The 19,166-nt window shown below is 36.2% G+C and overlaps 2 protein-coding genes across 2 annotated transcripts; both read left to right on the forward strand.

Moving 5' to 3' along the window:
• The first annotated feature begins 221 nt into the window (after nucleotides 1-221).
• LOC139901138 (uncharacterized) lies at nucleotides 222-1,004 on the forward strand. The gene has a single exon (XM_071883876.1). It carries the CDS (start codon nucleotides 222-224, stop codon nucleotides 1,002-1,004), a length of 783 nt encoding a protein of 260 aa, XP_071739977.1.
• Nucleotides 1,005-2,551: 1,547 nt separating this feature from the next.
• On the forward strand, nucleotides 2,552-3,355 carry LOC139901139 (uncharacterized). The gene has a single exon (XM_071883877.1). It carries the CDS (start codon nucleotides 2,552-2,554, stop codon nucleotides 3,353-3,355), a length of 804 nt encoding a protein of 267 aa, XP_071739978.1.
• Nucleotides 3,356-19,166: the final 15,811 nt, after the last annotated feature.

Genomic DNA, 19,166 nt, shown 5'->3' on the forward strand with positions numbered 1-19,166 from the left:
AAAAACAAAGACTATGGTCTGAGTTATCATCCCTTTTAAACTCCCTCACAATTCCTTTCATCATATTCGGTGACTTTAATGAAGTTAGAAAAGCCTCGGAACGCATGAATTGTGATTTCAATCAAATATGGGCTACCAATTTTAATAACTTCATTAATAACTTCGGATTAATTGACATCCCCCTTGGTGGCAAAAAATTCACCAGAATATGCATTAAAAGAATGAAATTCAGTAAGCTTGACAGATTTCTAGTTTCAGATGAAGTGCCAAAAATTTGGCCAAACATCTCATCCAAAACTCTCGACCGTGATCTTTCTGATCATTGCCCCATTCTCCTTAGGAACACATACTTCAACTCTGGTCCTAAACCCATTCGTGTCTTTAACACTGGGCTTGACCTTAAAGACGCTGATTCGATCATCGCTCGGGCCTGGTCTATCCCTATGACTGGAAATCGCCCAGACTGTATCCTCCGTAACAAATTGAAAAATGTCAAATTGGAACTTAAAAAACATAGTGCTCAACTTGATAATCTTGATACTCAAATTCTTGATCATTTAAAAAATATTAACGAATGGGAAGCCTTAGCTGAAACTAGACCACTATCCGAATCCGAGAAAAACAATTGGCTTGAAGACAAATTTTCATACATAGACAAAGAAAAAAAGAAAGCTAACATGTTAAAACAAAAATCTAGAATTAAATGGGCCCTCGAAGGAGATGAAAATTCGAAATACTTCCATAATTTCATTAAAAAACGTAATAACAAAAATAATTTACATGGTTTATCTCTTAACGGTACTTGGATTGAAGATCCCAATGTCATAAAACTTGAAACATATCTTTACTTCAAAAATCTATTTAAATCCAACAAACTTAACAACCATTGCCCTTTTGATAATGCACCTCACCTTGAATTCATCTCGACACAAGATAACCTCTTTCTTGAATCCGAATTCCATGAAAAAGAAATTTGGGATGCCATCCACGATTGCGAAAGCTAGAAAGCACCGGGCCCTGATGGTTTTAACATGAAATTCTTCAAAAAATACTGGGAGCTCATAAAACACGACCTCATTAAAGCATTAGACTGGTTCTGGTCTAACTCCGAAATATCCAAAGGCTGTAATGTATCCTTCTTCACCCTCATTCCCAAAAAACCCAATCCTATTGGTTTGAACGAATATCGTCCGATCTGCCTAATTGGTAGCTACTATAAAATCCTTACTAAAATCCTATCTAACCGTCTTGCCAAAGTCATCCACAAGGTCATTGGGGCTGAACAATCAGCCTTCCTCAAAGGTCGAAACATCCTAGATAGCGTGCTAATCGCAAATGAAATCATAGACGAACTTAAACGAAAAAACGTAAAGGTCTCATTTTCAAAGTCGACTTCGAAAAAGCTTTTGACTGTATCGAATGGGACTTTCTGTTTAACACCATGCACTACATGGGGTTTGGCAATAAATGGATTAGTTTCATTCGTGCTTGTCTCTCTTCTTCTTCTATCTCCGTTTTAATCAATGGCTCTCCCACTGACGAATTTTACCCCGAAAGAGGTATTCGCCAAGGTGATCCAATCTCGCCTTTTCTTTTCATCATCGTTGCTGAAGGCCTTAACATCCTCACAAAGCGGGCCTTATCATGTGGTCATCTACGTGGTATCAACGTTGGTCACGACAATATTTCTGTCACCCATCTTCAGTACGCTGATGATACTATTTTCTTCGGAGAATGGAGTAAAAGAAATGCTAAACACATTTCCAAACTCCTTAAATGCTTCGAGAAAATATCTGGTCTCAAAGTTAATTTCCAAAAAAGCAAACTTTACGGTGTCGGTGTCTCTCCCCAAGAGATCGAAGATATGGCCACTTATATTACCTGCTCTTCTGGCACCTTTCCCTTCACCTACCTTGGGCTTCCCATTGGTGTGCCGTCATCCCACCCTTCCTCCTGGCAACCAATTGTCGAGAAGTTCGACAAAAGATTTTCTGACTGGGCGGCCAAATCAATCTCTTTCGGAGGTCGATTAACACTCATTAAATCTGTCTTAAGCAGCATACCACTCTATTACTTCTCCCTCTTTCATGCTCCCTCATCCATCCTTAGCCTCCTAGAATCCAAAAGACGCAAATTTTTTTGGGGTGGGTCATCATCTGAAAATAAAATAAATTGGATAAAATGGGATCAAATTCTATTACCCTATGACAAAGGTGGTCTAAATGTTGGGTCTCTCTTTAGTAAAAACATCTCATTACTTTGTAAATGGTGGTGGCGCTTTAAAAATGAGAAACATGCACTATGGGTAAAAATTATTACAAGTATTTAGGGGGTGGGGGGTGGGGGGTTGGAATCTAACGGTTCTTGCAGGATTATTTCAGGTCGCACAGTTTGGAATGAAATCATTAAAGCCGGAAAAATTGCAGACAGCACAGGCGTTTCATTTTCCTCATCCATCACAAAAAGTCTCGGGAATGGCAGATCCATCAATTTTTGGAATGACACATGATTCGGTTCGGAGCGTCTTAGCACACTTTTTAAGAGATTATACATGCTTGAGACACATAAAGATGCTTCTATCGCTGATAGAATTATTCATTGCAATGGATCCTCATTTGGAAATTGGTGTTGGTCAAGACCCCCTACTGGGCGTGCTACAAACGACCTCATAGAATTAAACAACATTATATCCTCCATAACCTTATCCGACAGACAAGACTCCTGGAAATGCAATCTAGACCCCTCAGGAATTTTCACCACCAAATCTTTAGCACTTCTAATCAACTCTCTAAAGTTAGGGGGTAACGCTTTAAATTTATCGATCTCTCGTAACAAACTCCTTCCACAAAAAGTTTACATATTCATCTGGCGAGCCATTCAAAAAAAGATTCCGGTTCGATTCGAAATTGACAAAAGGGGCATTGATCTTGACTCCACTTTATGCCCTTTATGTGAATTGGATATTGAAACTACCGAACATATCCTCATTTCTTGCCCCAAAACGGCACTCACTTGGAAACTTGTTCTCGATTGGTGGGCCCAAGATGTCTCTCTAATCTCCAATCTTAACGATGCCATTATTGTTAATCAACCGTTCGCCACCAACATCTTCGGCTCTTCATTATGGCAAGCAACCAAATGGGTTGCTTGCTACATAATTTGGAAACATAGAAACCTGAATGTTTTCTCCAAAAAAACGTGGTCCCCTGGATCGATTCTCTCCGAAATACAAACACAAAGTTATAGCTGGATTTCTAAAAGAACAAGTAAAAAGAAATTAATCGAGTGGCATCAATGGCTCATAAATCCGTCTTTCTTTGTTGCTGATTCTCCCCAACGTGTCGGAATTGGCTAAGCCCAATATCATATACGTGTAACACACGGATGCCATTTCTTCTATTTGAGGGTTTGATTAATCGGCGCTAGATCGTCACTGTTATCCTCTCTAGTCCGGCTTATTTTTTCAAGTTCTTATTCCCTCTTTAGTTTTTCTGGTATTCGTTGGTTTCCGTATTTTTTTTATCTTTTTAGCCTCCTTTTTTGTATTTCCGGTTCATCATTGTATAGTTATGTATAGGGCCTTGTAACTCCAATTTATTTAATGATATATATTCTTGCTTTTCAAAAAAAAAAAAAAAAAAAAAAAAAAATCAATTATCCAATGTTACCTGTTTGTTAGTTTCGCAAATATTAACATATTACTGGCCGGATTCAATCATTGGGATATGAAGAATTTATGAAAAATAATAAATAAATAAATATTTACAGTTGGAATGAAGTGAGAACAAGTAGATAAGGTATCATTGGTGCTGTTGATAAAAGAAACCATTGGATTAATTTAGATATTGCAATTTAGAAGAAAGCTAGGGTTTTGTTATTAGCACACAGCTTAACTAAAATCTAACACACTAATATTACGGAGTATCAGATGAACACCTTCTTATTTACGTGAATTAGGTTTCTAGAAGATTTGTGTAATTAGGGTTGTAAAACTTGTGAGTTGTGATGAAGCTTACAAAAGATGAAGAAATACGATGATGATGAAAGATGGAGAAGATATGACATGATAATTCAGAAAAATATCATAATTGTAGCATATACCAACACAAAAAGGAGATGTGTGAGATTTCTTATGGAAAACTATAGATATTGTAATCACTTGAATCCAACAATTTGCTTGAAATCCAATGGACCAATCAGAGCGCGACATGTGGCGCGACAATCACATGTGACTGAACTTTATTTTTTTTTCAAAAAATTTTAAACTAAAAAAAATGTTGTAATGTAGCTTTTATAACAAAAATAATAATAATTGTGATGAAAATTGAAAGAAAGTAGTGGGAGAATAAATGTAGTTCATTTATTCTGACCAAGTTAAGTATATTAATATGTTTATAAAAACAACGACAATTTTCTTACTCGATATCTGTGGTTCCACGTGTCATTAAACTAAATAACTTTCGCATGTATGTTCACTTAATACCTAAAACATATCATTTAACTGTTTAGTTTAAACAAACCCGTAGTTTCACGGGTTATTTCACTAGTTGAAATCTATAATTCTTAAATATCCTTGTTCTCATGTATCAAGTATATGTGCATCTTTTTCTTTGGATAGTTAGCAATATATGCAACAATACTACTCAATTGTTGAGTATTTTGCTACATGGGCCTCTCAATTTTTTCCACTTCCTCATTAAATATATATTGGCCTAATTCATCCCTGACCATGCTCTCAAATTCCGATTCTAAAAGAAAGGAAAAAGTTCGTCCTAAGTCAACTATATTACATAATGGAATGGACATTAAGAAAGGAAAGAGAGAATCTTTGTAAAATTTGTAGACAAAGTGGTCATAATCAAAAAACATGTAGTTCAAAGCCTAGAAGGATGCATTGTGAAGTTTAGTTTTCTTTTAGTTATTTGAGTAAGATAGCAGCTGAGCTTTTGTTACCAGCTTGGTATTTCATTTTAGTGACTATCATTTCTTGTTTTGTTACCACCTTATTGGTGCAGCTGAGGTTTTGGGTAGTTAATTAGTATCTGGTGGTTGGTTTTTGTGGGTTTGGATTGTAGCTGTTTATTTGTATTGTGACTTTTGTTTTATTGGATTTATCTAATCTAATATCCTTAAATGCAACGTCCTTATTGTGAAATGGAATTAAAATGAAAAATGATAGAAGCATTATTTGTATGGTTGCTTTGATGGGAATCAAGTGGGTTCATGTTGTATTCCATGTATGGGATGCAACAATGTCGGTGGGACATATATGGACATAGTAATTTTACTCTCTCTTTAAAATAAAAAATAAATTAATCTCATAAATATTATTGAAAATACAACATTCCTTTAAATACTTTTTAAATTGACCCTCATCCCTTAAAAAACTCTACAAATGTTGGCTTTCATATTGCCAAAAGATTCTAAAATATGAATATGGATATATGTGTCATCAAATTTAATTATTAGAGGACATGATGGAGAAGCACGTCTAAATTAAAATGCTTCATCGATATCCTATTAGAAATTGAATTCAAGAATTTCATTGAAACGTTCCATATAATCCATTATTAGGTTAGATGTTTAGTTAAAACGAGTATTACGTCACCCACGCAATAATGTCACAAGTTTTTTGGCTTATATTTAATGATGCAGAATTACGATTGCATATGCTGCCAAATTCACAAGTTAGCAGTAACGAGTCGACTTTTGTTTTAGGTTTTGTACAAAATAATAGGTAGGTTATGTTGTTTTTGTAGGAAATCGCGTATGAAACTGAAATGAAAACAGAAACAGTAAATTAATCAAACCGTAACCAAAGTGGAACCGGGTTTGTGTTTAACACAATTCTCTTAAGCAGATTCTTCCTCTATTTTCAGGGTACATCGGTCCAAAGTAGTGCAGTGCCGGACTTGAACACTTAGCCTGAAAAATAATCAAAACGCGAAGACCTTGTTGAGTTTGAGGTTAAATTTTTTTTGTATGTTTGGTGGTTGTTATGTTTGTTCATTTCTACGATTCTTCTAAGAACTTGGGCTCCTTTTATATCCACATAGAACATCTTGAAACTGCATGCCATTTAAGACACCCATTGAATCGCAATAAACAACCACTAAATGATACGTAGTTTTTTTTTTTTTTTTTGAAAAGCAAATAATTCATTAGAACCACAAGGAAACAATTACAAATAAGGAATGGTTGCAAAGTGGGCAACCATTTACATCTACAAGACTAGCATACTACATACTACACTAGGAAACCATGCACGAAACAATACACAAGGAAACAACTACTGTTTAAGCAACAAAGAAGAAAGGAGATCGCATGGGTTCGTAATCCAATTTAGCCACACATACGAATGTTTTTTGTCTCTCGTAGCTATCCATTCGAACGACTTGGATTGGATCTCACTAAGCGCCATCGGTGTGTTCCAAGTTTGGTTTTGAAATACGGTTTTGTTCCTAAGGCCCCAAATGTGGTATAATCCAATCCAAACTATTGCTTGCCATAATATTTTACCCTTCTCCGACATCGAGCTTGCATTTTTCCCTTCCAACAAATCGCTTAAATTGGTGGGGTTAGAGTTGCGGATCCCCCACCATTTAAAAACCCGCGTCCATAAGTCTCTGACCTTGTCGCATGTAGTGACCCGACAAAATCGTCATTGATGGCGCCGTCTACTTAGGTCCCGTTACGTGGTCATAAGTCTTTAAAACAACGTTTGACCAAAAATATGTCGCATTCATTTCAAATATAAAGATTGTTTCAAAGTTTACAAGAATAGTTCAACCACAAGTTACGTTACAACGTTATAAGTACAATTGAAACCTATACGACACAATTTAAAAGTAGCCAAAAGACGCTCCATGTATGCATATATACTCGACATCCAATGCAAGTATCAAAATAATGAGCGGAAGCATGTATCACAAGACATTCAAGGACCTGAGAAAAACATAGAAATCTGTCAACGAAAATGTTGGTGAAATCATAGGTTTAAATAAGTAAGTAAGTAAGTACAAATGAACCACAAGATTTATATAATTGAAATAATAGTAAACCATTCTAAAATTTGTTATCACGAGCACCCAATTATCAAGGCCTAACTTTCCATCCATAGAACCCCATCACAATAGTGTTAGAACATACACTGTTTCTCGAAAATATATTTCATCCGAATAACATTAGCGAACCGTCCGAATGAGGGTTTATCAAACCCATATGGCCATACAACATAAGTTCTCGCTTACACCCGGTAAGTGTAACTAATGATAATCGAATTGAGGATTTTTGTTCTAACTCGTATGTAGAATGTTTGTTTTCGTACTTGTGTTCACTTTGTAAAATGAAACGTTTATGTTTTCTCATCCCAAATGTAAGTTTAAAAGAGTAAAGGTGGGACTATGATCTCACCTTGAGTGCACGAGTAATAAAGTACTTCACAAGTAAACGTGTGCAAGGACAAATGCTAGTCTTGACCTAAACAAGTAGGTTGTATCAATAACGGTAAACACGATGGGTCAAAGTTGTTCAATTAGTCCTATGGCTCGTTACGACTCGATTACATATAGCATGTGAATCACGTTGCCAAGTTTCATGCATGATTCAAATATAAAAGCATGTTAGGATGATTTCATAAGTAGTTGTTTAAGTTTAAACAAAAGTCAACTTTGGTCAAGTCAAAGTCAACGAAAAAGTCAACACGTTCGGGTCGGGTCTCGGACAATTTTTCTGAGGTTTTTAATCATATATGAGCATGTTAGAACAAGTTACATGTTAAATGGAGGTGCGGTTAAGCGGGAAAGATTGTGAAAATAAAACAAAACAAATTTTTGGGCCTGGGAAGTGCGCGGTGCGCGCAGGAGTGCGCGACGCGCACTACAACGTGAAACTAGGTCAGCATTTGCACCTCTACATGTGCGCGGCGCGCTTTCCTGGAAAAAAATACTGTCTGCTGAAATTTATCAAGTCTCGAACCAAAACTCATTTTAAAACAACTAGTGAACCGTAGACACTTAAAATGCATATCATACATCGTTGAAAAGGTAATTTAACGAGGAACACAACTAAACACATTTTATCAATTAAAAACATCATTGAAATAATCGAATTTCCAAATTGAATGCTCAATTAATGCTCATCATTAATACTTCAAGTTCATAAATACACATTTATGATTCGGGAATTAAATGCATATATATAATACACCGTTTTGTAGATAATTATGCATATAATACCACTAAACACTTACAAACCACATTGCAAAGCATTTAATGCATCAAAAATCCATTTTACTTCTATCAAACCCTAACTCAAAATCACAAATTTAACAATTATGTTTATGAAGCTAAACCATGCCAACCTACATACCAAATTGAAGCTAGTGATGCTAGGAACACATTTAATACATGCACTTTTAACATCTAACAACATTTAAGCAACCAAATCTCAAAATCAAACACATCCATTTCAAGTTTAAGCTAGTTACATCAAAATGACAAGAACAAGCATATAAATCATATATTCATGTTAGACTTGAGCCATAGACACTAATTAACACTTTTATAAGTTAAAAACATCAAGAACAAAGAATCTAGTGATTTTAGAAAGTTACCCAAAAGTGATGAAGTTGGTATGGAATCGAAGAGGAAGTTGCAAGGATTCCAAATATGTAATTTGTTTTGTAGAACACTTGCTAGATCGGAAATAGATGATGAATCTTTGAATTGGAGTTTTGAGAGAAAAGTTGAAGTATTGAAGGAGAGAAGGAGGTGAATGAATGGATGAGAGTTCATGGTTGACTAGTTGTCCTAGTCAAGAGTTTGGTCTCTTGACAAGTTTAGTCCCTCAAGTTTAAAGCGGGTGCATGTATTAACCAAACGAATTACCTACACGAAAAATTTTAAGACGCGTTTTAACGGAAGATGTTATAATTATATAACAGACTTTAAATAAGTAAACAGAAAAAGGCGGGATGTTACATTACCTACTCCTTAAAAGAAATTTCGTCCTGAAATTTAAGTAGGCGTAGCAGTCGTTGTTTCTTCCTCGAGATCTTGCGTTTCCGAGTTCGCGAATAAATGAGGGTATTTGTTTTGCATTTGATCTTGACTTTCCCAAGTAAACTCGGGTCCTCTTTTGGCGTTCCAACGGACTTTAACGATTAGGATTCGGCTTTGTTTTAGCCTTTTGACGGAGTTGTCCACAATTTCAACCGGTTTTTCCACGAAATGAAGCTTGTCATCAATACTAAGCTCTTTGAGAGGAATGACGAGTTCGGGTTCGGCAAGACACTTCTTTAAATTTGACACATGGAAAGTAGGATGAACGGAGCTCAGTTGAGGTGGAAGATCTAAATGATAAGCAACGGTTCCAACACGCTCCAAGATTTCGAAAGGACCAATATATCGTGGATTTAGCTTCCCGCGTTTTCCAAAATAGATTACACCCTTCCAAGGTGCGACTTTTAACAGTACGCGGTCACCGACTTGAAATTCGAGGTCGTTGCATCTTTTGTCGGTATAGCTCTTTTGACGACTACGGGCCGTCCTGAGCCTCTCTCGGATTTGAACTATCTTCTCGGTTGTTTCATGAATGAGTTCGGGTCCGGTGATTTGTGTGTCGCCTACTTCGGCCCAACAAAGGGGAGAACGACATTTGCGGCCATATAACGCTTCAAAAGGTGCGGCTTTAATACTCGCGTGATAACTATTGTTGTAAGATAACTCGGCTAGTGGGAAATGCTTTTCCCAAGCTTTTCCAAAATCAACAACGCAAGCTCGTAACATGTCTTCCAAAATTTGAATTGTGCGTTCGCTTTGTCCATCGGTTTGTGGATGATATGCAGTGCTCATGTCTAAATGCATCCCCAACGCTGCTTGTAAGGTACGCCAAAATCTAGAAACAAAACGGCCATCTCGGTCAAAAATAATCGATAAAGGCACACCGTGACGGGCTACGATCTCTTTAATGTAAAGTTATGCAAGTTTTTCCATGTTTTCGGTTTCCTTCATGGCTAGGAAGTGCGCGGATTTGGTGAGACGGTCTACAATAACCCAAATAGTATCATAACCGTTCGCCGTTCTTGGTAGTTTTGAGATAAAATCCATCGTTATTCTCTCCCACTTCCATTGTGGGATTTCGGGTTGTTGAAGTAGTCCGGACGGTCTTTGATGTTCGGCTTTGACCTTGGAGCAAGTTAGGCATTTTCCAACATAAGTATCGACGTCCCTTTTAATGTTCGGCCACCAATATTGTTCCTTAAGGTCGTGGTACATCTTATTAGCACCGGGGTGAATCGAATATCTTGACTTATGGGCTTCGTCTAGAATAAGGCTTCGCAAGTCCCCATAACTAGGCACCCAAATTCTTCCGGCAAAATATCGAAGTCCGGTCTCCTTAACTTTGAAATGAGAGGTGAGGACGTTCAAGTGTTCGAGAGAGATGTTTTCATCCTTGAGAGCCTCGTCTTGGGCAACACGAATTTGACTGTTGAAGTTGGTGTGTATGGTGATGTTTAAAGCTCGAACACGAAGAGGCACCACTCTTTCCTTTTGACTTAAGGCCTTGGCTACTACGTTTACCTTCCCGGGATGGTAAGGAAGCTCACAATCATAATCGTTTAAAGTTTCAATCCACCGACATTGTCTCATGTTTAGTTGCTTTTGGTCGAAGATGTGTTGGAGGGTTTTGTGATCGGTGAAGATAGTACTCTTGGTTCCATAAAGATAGTGTCTCCACATTTTAAGTGCAAAGACATCGGCTCCAAGTTCGAGATCATGTGTCGTGTAGTTCCGTTCATGAATTTTTAGTTGTCGAGAGGCATAAGCAATGACTTTCTTTCGTTGCATCAATACACACCCAAAACCATGCTTCGAGGCATCGCAATATACAACAAAATCATCATTTTCTTCGGGAAGAGACAAGATAGGAGCGGTGGTTAGCTTTGTCTTCAAGATTTGAAACGCGGACTCTTGTTCGATTGCCCAAATGAATTTCTTTCCCTTGTGAGTTAACGCGGTTAGAGGACGAGCAACCAAAGAGAAATCCTTGATGAATCTACGATAGTATCCGACGAGACCCAAAAATTGACGAATGTGAGTAGGAGTAGTAGGAGTCTCCCATTTACTAATGGCTTCGATTTTTGCGGGATCGACTTTAATACCTTGATCACTTACAACATGACCAATAAATTGAACTTCCTTTAACCAAAATTCATACTTGGAGAACTTGGCATAGAGTCGTTCTTGTGTCAAGAGTTCAAGCACAAGTCGGAGATGTTGTTCGTGCTCTTCTTCGCTTTTAGAATAGACCAAAATATCATCGATGAACACAATAACGAATTTGTCGAGGTATGGTTTGCACACGCGGTTCATAAGATCCATGAACACCGTCAGTGCGTTAGTGAGACCAAATGGCATTACAAGAAATTCATAACTACCATAACGAGTCCGGAAAGCGGTTTTGGAGACATCTTCCCCCTTAACCCTTAATTGATGATAACCCGAGCGGAGATCGATTTTTGAATATACACAAGAATCTTGTAGTTGATCAAAGAGGTCATCAATGCACGGAAGAGGATATTGGTTCTTAACCGTCAATTTATTTAGTTCACGATAATCAATGCACATTCGTAGGGATCAATCTTTCTTCTTAACGAACAAAATCGGAGTGCCCCATGGTGAATGGCTACGTTGGATAAAACCACGGTCAAGTAGTTCTTGGATTTGACTTTGTAATTCTTGCATTTCGGATGGAGCAAGTCTATACGGTGCACGTGCTACGGGTGAGGCTCCCGGAATAAGATCGATTTGGAAATCTACCGGTCGATGAGGTGGAAGACCCGGCAATTCATCGGGAAATACATCAAAAAAGTCACTAACAATTGGCACATCATCGATATGCTTCTCATCGATCTCGACTTTCTTAACATGGGCTAGAATCATGAAACAACCTTTACGAAGGTATTTTTCAACTTTAAGGCACGAGACGAGGTTGAGTCCGGTGCAACTCTTATCGCCATAGACAATCAAGGGTTCACCATTCTCGATAGGAATTTGAATTGCTTTAAGATCGCAAAGAATGTGAGATTTCGTTTTGACTAACCAATCCATACCAATGATTACATCAAAGCTCCCTAGTTCTATAGGTATCAAGTTAATTTCAAACTCTTTACCCATTATGTTTAACGTACACCCCCGATAGAATTTTTCGGCACTCAATAGTTTCCCGTTGGCCACTTCAATGGTATAAGTAGTATCTAGTGGGAGTGGTGGAGTGCTAAAAGAATGAGTCAAAGTCTTGGATACAAAACTCTTATCGGCACCCGAATCGAATAAGCAAGAGACATAAGAATTGTTGAGAAGAAACATACCCGTGACTAGTTCATTGTCATCTAGGGCTTCCTCGGTGTTAATGTTGAAAGCTCGGCCACGCGTATTGGGGTTATCTTTCTTCTTTGGGCATGCATTTCTATAATGACCCGTTTGGCCACATTCCTAACAAGTGACCGTCCTTAGTGCATTGGGCCCCTTTCGAGCGACGGGGCGGTACTTTTACAATCGTTGGCCTTATAACCAATTCTTTGGCACCGATGGAAAATTAGCTTGCCACATTCACCAAAGTGATGCTTGTTGCATTTGTTGCAAAGAGGTAGGTTTTCGGCATAACCCTTCTTGCCGTCGGAGGTGAAAGGCTTCTTGGAAAAGTTGTTGTTGCTTGATTGGGGGGTTTTGTAGTGACCTGAACTTTTCCATGTTTATTTATATTAAATGAAATTGATATTTACATGAGTAAGTGTTTCTAACATTTTAAGCAATCAAACTTGTTAAGACTTGATTAATTGAAATAGGTTTCATATAAACAATTGACCACCCAAGTTGACCGGTGATTCACGAACGTTAAAACTTGTAAAACTATATGATGACATATATATGGATATATATATAGTTAACATAATATTATGAAAATTAAACATATCATTAAGTATATTAACAATGAACTACATATGTAAAAACAAGACTACTAACTTAAGGATTTCGAAACGAGACATATATGTAACGATTATCGTTGTAACATTATTTAACTGTATATATATCATATTAAGATATATTAATACATCATATTATCATGATAATGTAATAATTTAACATCTCTTTATATATAATAAACATTGGGTTAACAACATTTAACAAGATCGTTAACCTAAAGGTTTCAAAACAACATTTACATGTAACGACTAACGATGACTTAACGACTCAGTTAAAATGTATATACATGTAGTGTTTTAATATGTATTCATACAATTTTGAAAGACTTCAAGACACTTATCAAAATACTTCTACTTAACAAAAATTCTTACAATTACATCCTCGTTCAGTTTCATCAACAATTCTACTCGTATGCACCCGTATTCGAACTCGTACAATACACAGCTTTTAGATGTATGTACTATTGGTATATACACTCCAATGAACAGCTTTTAGCAGTCCATGTGAGTCACCTAACACATGTGGGAACCATCATTTGGAAACTAGCATGAAATATCTCATAAAATTACAAAAATATTAGTAATCATTCATGACTTATTTACATGTAAACAAAATTACACATCCTTTATATCTAATCCATATACCAACGACCAAAAACACCTACAAACACTTTAATTCTTAAATTTCCTTCATCTAATTGATCTCTCTCAAGTTCTATCTTCAAGTTCTAAGTGTTCTTCATAAATTCTATAAGTTCTAGTTTCATAAAATCAAGAATACTTCCAAGTTTGCTAGCTTACTTCCAATCTTGTAAAGTGATCATCCAACCTCAAGAAATCTTTCTTATTTACAGTAAGATATTTTTCTAATACAAGGTAATACTCATATTCAAACTTTGATTCAATTTCTATAACTATAACAATCTTATTTCGAGTGGAAATCTTACTTGAACTTGTTTTCGTGTCATGATTCTGCTTCAAGAACTTTCAAGCCATCTAAAGATCCTTTGAAGCTAGATCTATTTTTCTAATTTCTAGTAGGTTTATCCATAAAACCTAAGGTAGTAATGATGTTCATAACATCATTCGATTCATATATATAAAACTACCTTATTCGAAGGTTGAAACTTGAAATCACTAGAACATAGTTTAGTTAATTCTAAACTTGTTCGCAAAAAAAAGTTAATCCTTCTAACTGTACTTTTAAAATCAACTAAACACATGTTCTATATCTATATGATATGCTAACTTAATGATTTAAAACCTGAAAACACGAAAAACAGAGTTGTTCTTCTGGGTTTGATAATTAAAAACTATGATAAACTTTGATTTAAAAGTTGTTCTTCTGGGAAAATGATTTTTCTTATGAACATGATACTATATCCAAAAATCATGGTTAAACTCAAAGTAGAAGTATGTTTTTCAAAATGGTCATCAAGATGTCGTTCTTTCCACTGAAATGACTACCTCTTACAAAAACGACTTGTAACTTATATTTATGACTATAAACCTATACTTTTTCTGTTTATATTCATAAAATAGAGTTCAATTTGAAACCATAGCAATTTGATTCACTCAAAACGGATTTAAAACGAAGAAGTTATGGGTAAAACAAGATTGGATATTTTTTTATTGTTGTAGCTACGGGAAATATTGTAACAATTCTATACAAATCATATCCTAGCTAACTTATATTGTATTATAAATGTATTCTAATATATTATGTAATCTTGGGATACCATATACACATATGCAAATGTTTTGACATATCATATCGACCCATATATATATATATATATATTATTTGGAACAACCATAGACACTCTATATGCAGTAATGTTGGAGTTAGCTATACAGGGTTGAGGTTGATTCCAAAAATATATATACTTTGAGTTATGATCTAGCCTGAGATGTGTATACATTGGGTCGTGGATTGAGTCAAGATAATATATATTAATTTATTTCTGTACATCTAACTATGGACAACTAGTTGTAGGTTACTAACGAGGACAGCTGACTTAATAAACTTAAAACATTAAAACGTATTAAAAATGTTGTAAATATATTTTGAACATACTTTGATATATATGTACATATTTGTTATAGGTTCGTGAATCGACCAATGGCCAAGTCTTACTTCCCGATGAAGTAAAAATCTGTGAAAGTGAGTTATAGTCCCACTTTTAAAATCTAATATTTTTGGGATGAGAATACATGCAGCTTTATAAATGTTTTACAAAATAGACACAAGTACATGAAACTACTTTCTATGGTTGAATGATCAAAGCCGAATATGCCCCTTTTTGCTTGGTAGCCTAAGAATTAGGGAACATCACTAATTTTGAGAATTAGTGCACGCCTAATTGACGCGAATCCTAAAGATAGATCTATTGGGCCTAACAAACCCCATTCAAAGTACTGGATGCTTTAGTACTTCGAGTTTTATATCATGTCCAATGGATGTCCCTGAATGATGGGATATTCTTATATGCATCTTGTTAATGTCGGTTACCAGGTGTTCACCATATGAATGATTTTTATCTCTATGTATGGGATGTATATTGAAATATGAAATCTTGTGGTCTATTATTACGATTTGATAAATATATAGGTTAAACCTATAACTCACCAACATTTTTGTTGACGTTTAAAGCATGTTTATTCTCCGGTGATTATTAAGAGCTTCCGCTGTTGCATGCTAATATATGGACAAGATTTGGCATCAGCATGCTTGTATAATATTGTTTAAAACTGCATTCGAAATTTACTTTGTTGTAACATATTAATATTGTAAACCAATATGTATTGGTAGTGTGTAAGCGTGATATTTTTTAGATTATCATTTCTGATAATCTAGGTGGTGTCCTTTTAACCTTGTCGATAAAATAAAGGTTATGGTTTGTTTTAAAAACGAATGCAGTCTTTGAAAAATGTCTCATATAGAGGTCAAAACCTCGCAAAGAAATCAATTAATATGGAACGTTTATAATAAATATGAACGGGACATTTCAGTTGGTATCCGAGCGTTGGTCTTAGAGAACCAGAAAATTGCATTAGTGTGTCTTATCGAGTTTGTTAGGATACATTAGTGAGTCTGGACTTCGACCGTGTTTTCTTTAAAAACAATTGCTTAACACTTTTGTTGGAAACTATATGTAATTATTATATGATATATTAACCTCTTAATATGTTTGATATTGTGTGATAGATGTCTACCACTAGTACAAATCCCATCGACTCACCCGATAATAATGAAGAGTCGAATATACTTTGGGAAGATTCACAAATTCCCGAAGAGGAACCAGAAGAGGAGGAACCGGAAGAGGAGAAACCGGAAGAAGAGGAACCAGAAGAGGAGGAACCGGAAGAAGAAGAGGTTCCTGAGGAAGAAATATTGATACCTACAGTAAATTGATTAAATAAAAGAAAATCCTCAACCAACGGACCAACATTAAAAATGGTCAATGGTGTTTCCGCCGAGGAAGCAAATTATTGGGAAGATTACCAATTTTCTAATGAATCGGATCCCGATGAGGATTCCGATGATATTATAGAAATTACCTCGACCCAATTTAATAAAGCAAAAGAAAATATTAAGGGAAAAGGTATAAAAATAGAGAAACCTGATTCCAACCCCGATGAACTTTATATGTATCGGCAACGTTCGTATTTCCTAAATTGTAACAATAACCCGGGAACCTCTAAACCACCAGGTTTTTCTAAACCATTGTGGAAATCGACGGCTCGTATTAGAGGAACACCATATATCCCTAGAAAATTAGGAAAACGAACCAAGTCCGAAGAAGAAGAAACCAGTGATTCAGATTAGAGGGTTGTATTCATGTTGTGTAGTATGTGTATTGTAGTGTGATTATACTTTTATGTTCTATATAAAAATTGCTTGTATTGTTTGTTAATTATCTTTTACGAATCTAATCCTTGTCTATTTTAACAGAACAAAAACAAAATGGACGTTAAGGGTAGACAACCGAATATTTTAGAAGACCTACCAGAGGATATGATTGAGGAAATCTTGTCTAGAGTCGGTCAGAATTAATCAGCACATTTAGTTATGGCGAAATTAACTTGTCAAACATTTGAAAGACTTTCCAGAAATGCCTTAGTTTATAAAAGGCTTTCCTTTGATAGGTGGGGTATATCACATTGAGGAGACTGTAAGTTACGCCGTGTTTTCTTTAAAGCATTAAATGCGGGGAACCCAAATGCAATTTTTCGCTACGGGTTAAGAACCTATTTTGACTCAACATATCCCAACATAGGATTTCGTGAATTAGAAAGAGCTTCTAACATGCAACATCAAGAAGCATGTTATGCTTACGGGTTAATAATGTTCGCTTCTCATCAAATTGAGAAAAAGAACATTGGGTTGCAACTTTTAAATAAAACATTCCCACAAGTGACGGACTCGGTAGTTGAGATGAGAAACAAGGTTTTTAGATTGTTACGGGCTGTTGGGCATTACGAAATCCTCATCCTTTTGACGACATTACAACATGCTGCCTAGCCAATGGTCATAACGGTTACTTTCCACAAAACTAAGGATGGGAAGTCGTCTTAGTAAAACCAGAATGCATGACTTGTTTCTGGACTTATGAATTACGTGTCTTTATTTCTTTTGCTGAACAACTTGCGTATTAACTAGAATTGTATTTATAGCTGCCGAGTAGCAATGTTATTATGTGATATATTTCATCCTATATGTATAATGGCGGTATTGTAAGTTTGTAAATTATTGTATAAAGTTTGAACGCGAATTATTATTGTAATAAGTTTTTTCATATAGAATCGTAGTAGTTGAATTGTATAGTAGCTACTAAGTATGAACTTAACGGGTAGGTACTACCCGAATTAAAAATATAAAATGCTAATATGAAGAAAAAGCTTTTATAAATAAGTTCATATTATGCTACGAAATACTATTGACTACTCTTAAATTCTATATGATTAACTAAATTCTTTTGGCTATTTTTGAAGGAAATGGCACCGGCAACTCGTCAGAATTTGAACATGAGTGAGGAAGACTTCCGTGTTTTCCTTGCAGCAAACATAGCCGCATTACAGGCTGCGATGCAAAATAACAATAACTCTGGATCTAGCAGTGGAACTAATTCTACAAGAAATCGTGTAGGATGCTCCTACAAAGAATTCACTGCCTGCAAACCTTTGGAATTTGATGGAACCGAAGGGCCTTGAAATGGTGGACCGAGAAGGTCGAATCAGTGTTTGCCATAAGTAAGTGTACTGAATAGGAAAAAGTTAAGTACGCTATGCATACCTTTACAGGTACGGCGTTAACATGGTGGAATACCTATCTTGAGCAGGTAGGACAAGATGCTGCTTAAGCACTACCATGGTCAGCATTCAAGCAATTGATGAATGAGCAGTACCGTCCTAGAAATGAGGTCAATAAGCTCAAGGCAGTGCTTAGAGAGTTATGAACACAAAGGTTCGACATTACCACGTATGAACGACGATTCACAGAGTTGTGCCTATTGTGTCCGGGAACGTTCGAAGATGAAGAAGAGAAGATCGGCGCGTTTGTAAAAGGGTTACCAGTAAGGATTCAAGAAGATGTGAGTTCACACGAGCCCACTTCCATACAGAAGGCAAGTCGAATGGCTCATAAACTCATAAATCAGATTGAGGGGAGAATTAAAGAACAGGCGGCCGAAGAAGCCAACACGAAATAACTCAAGAGGAAGTGGGAGGAAAACAGTGACAAGAGTCACTAGTACAACAACGACAACAACAATTACAACCACAGTCGCAACAACTATCCCAACAACCGCAACATAAATCGCAACAACAACAATCGCAATCCCAACAACAACAACTACAACAAACGTCCCAATAACAACAATTACAATAATCGTCCCAACAACAATAACAACCACAACAACAACAATAATCAGAAACAGCAATGCCAAAGGTGTGAAGAGAATCACCCAGAGTTCTGCACAACATTTTGCAACAGGTGTAAAAGAAATGGTCATAGCACGATAAATTGTGAGGTCTACGGACCAATGTATAACAGAACTAAAGGAACAAATAATGCCGAAATGAGTAATGTCAGAACAAGTAGTGTCGGAGCAAGTACTGCCAACGTAGTCTGTTATAAATGTGGAAAACCGGGTCACATTATTAAAAATTGCCTGAA

This window comes from Rutidosis leptorrhynchoides, chromosome 3, assembly GCF_046630445.1.
Source record: "Rutidosis leptorrhynchoides isolate AG116_Rl617_1_P2 chromosome 3, CSIRO_AGI_Rlap_v1, whole genome shotgun sequence".
NCBI lineage: Eukaryota > Viridiplantae > Streptophyta > Magnoliopsida > Asterales > Asteraceae > Rutidosis > Rutidosis leptorrhynchoides.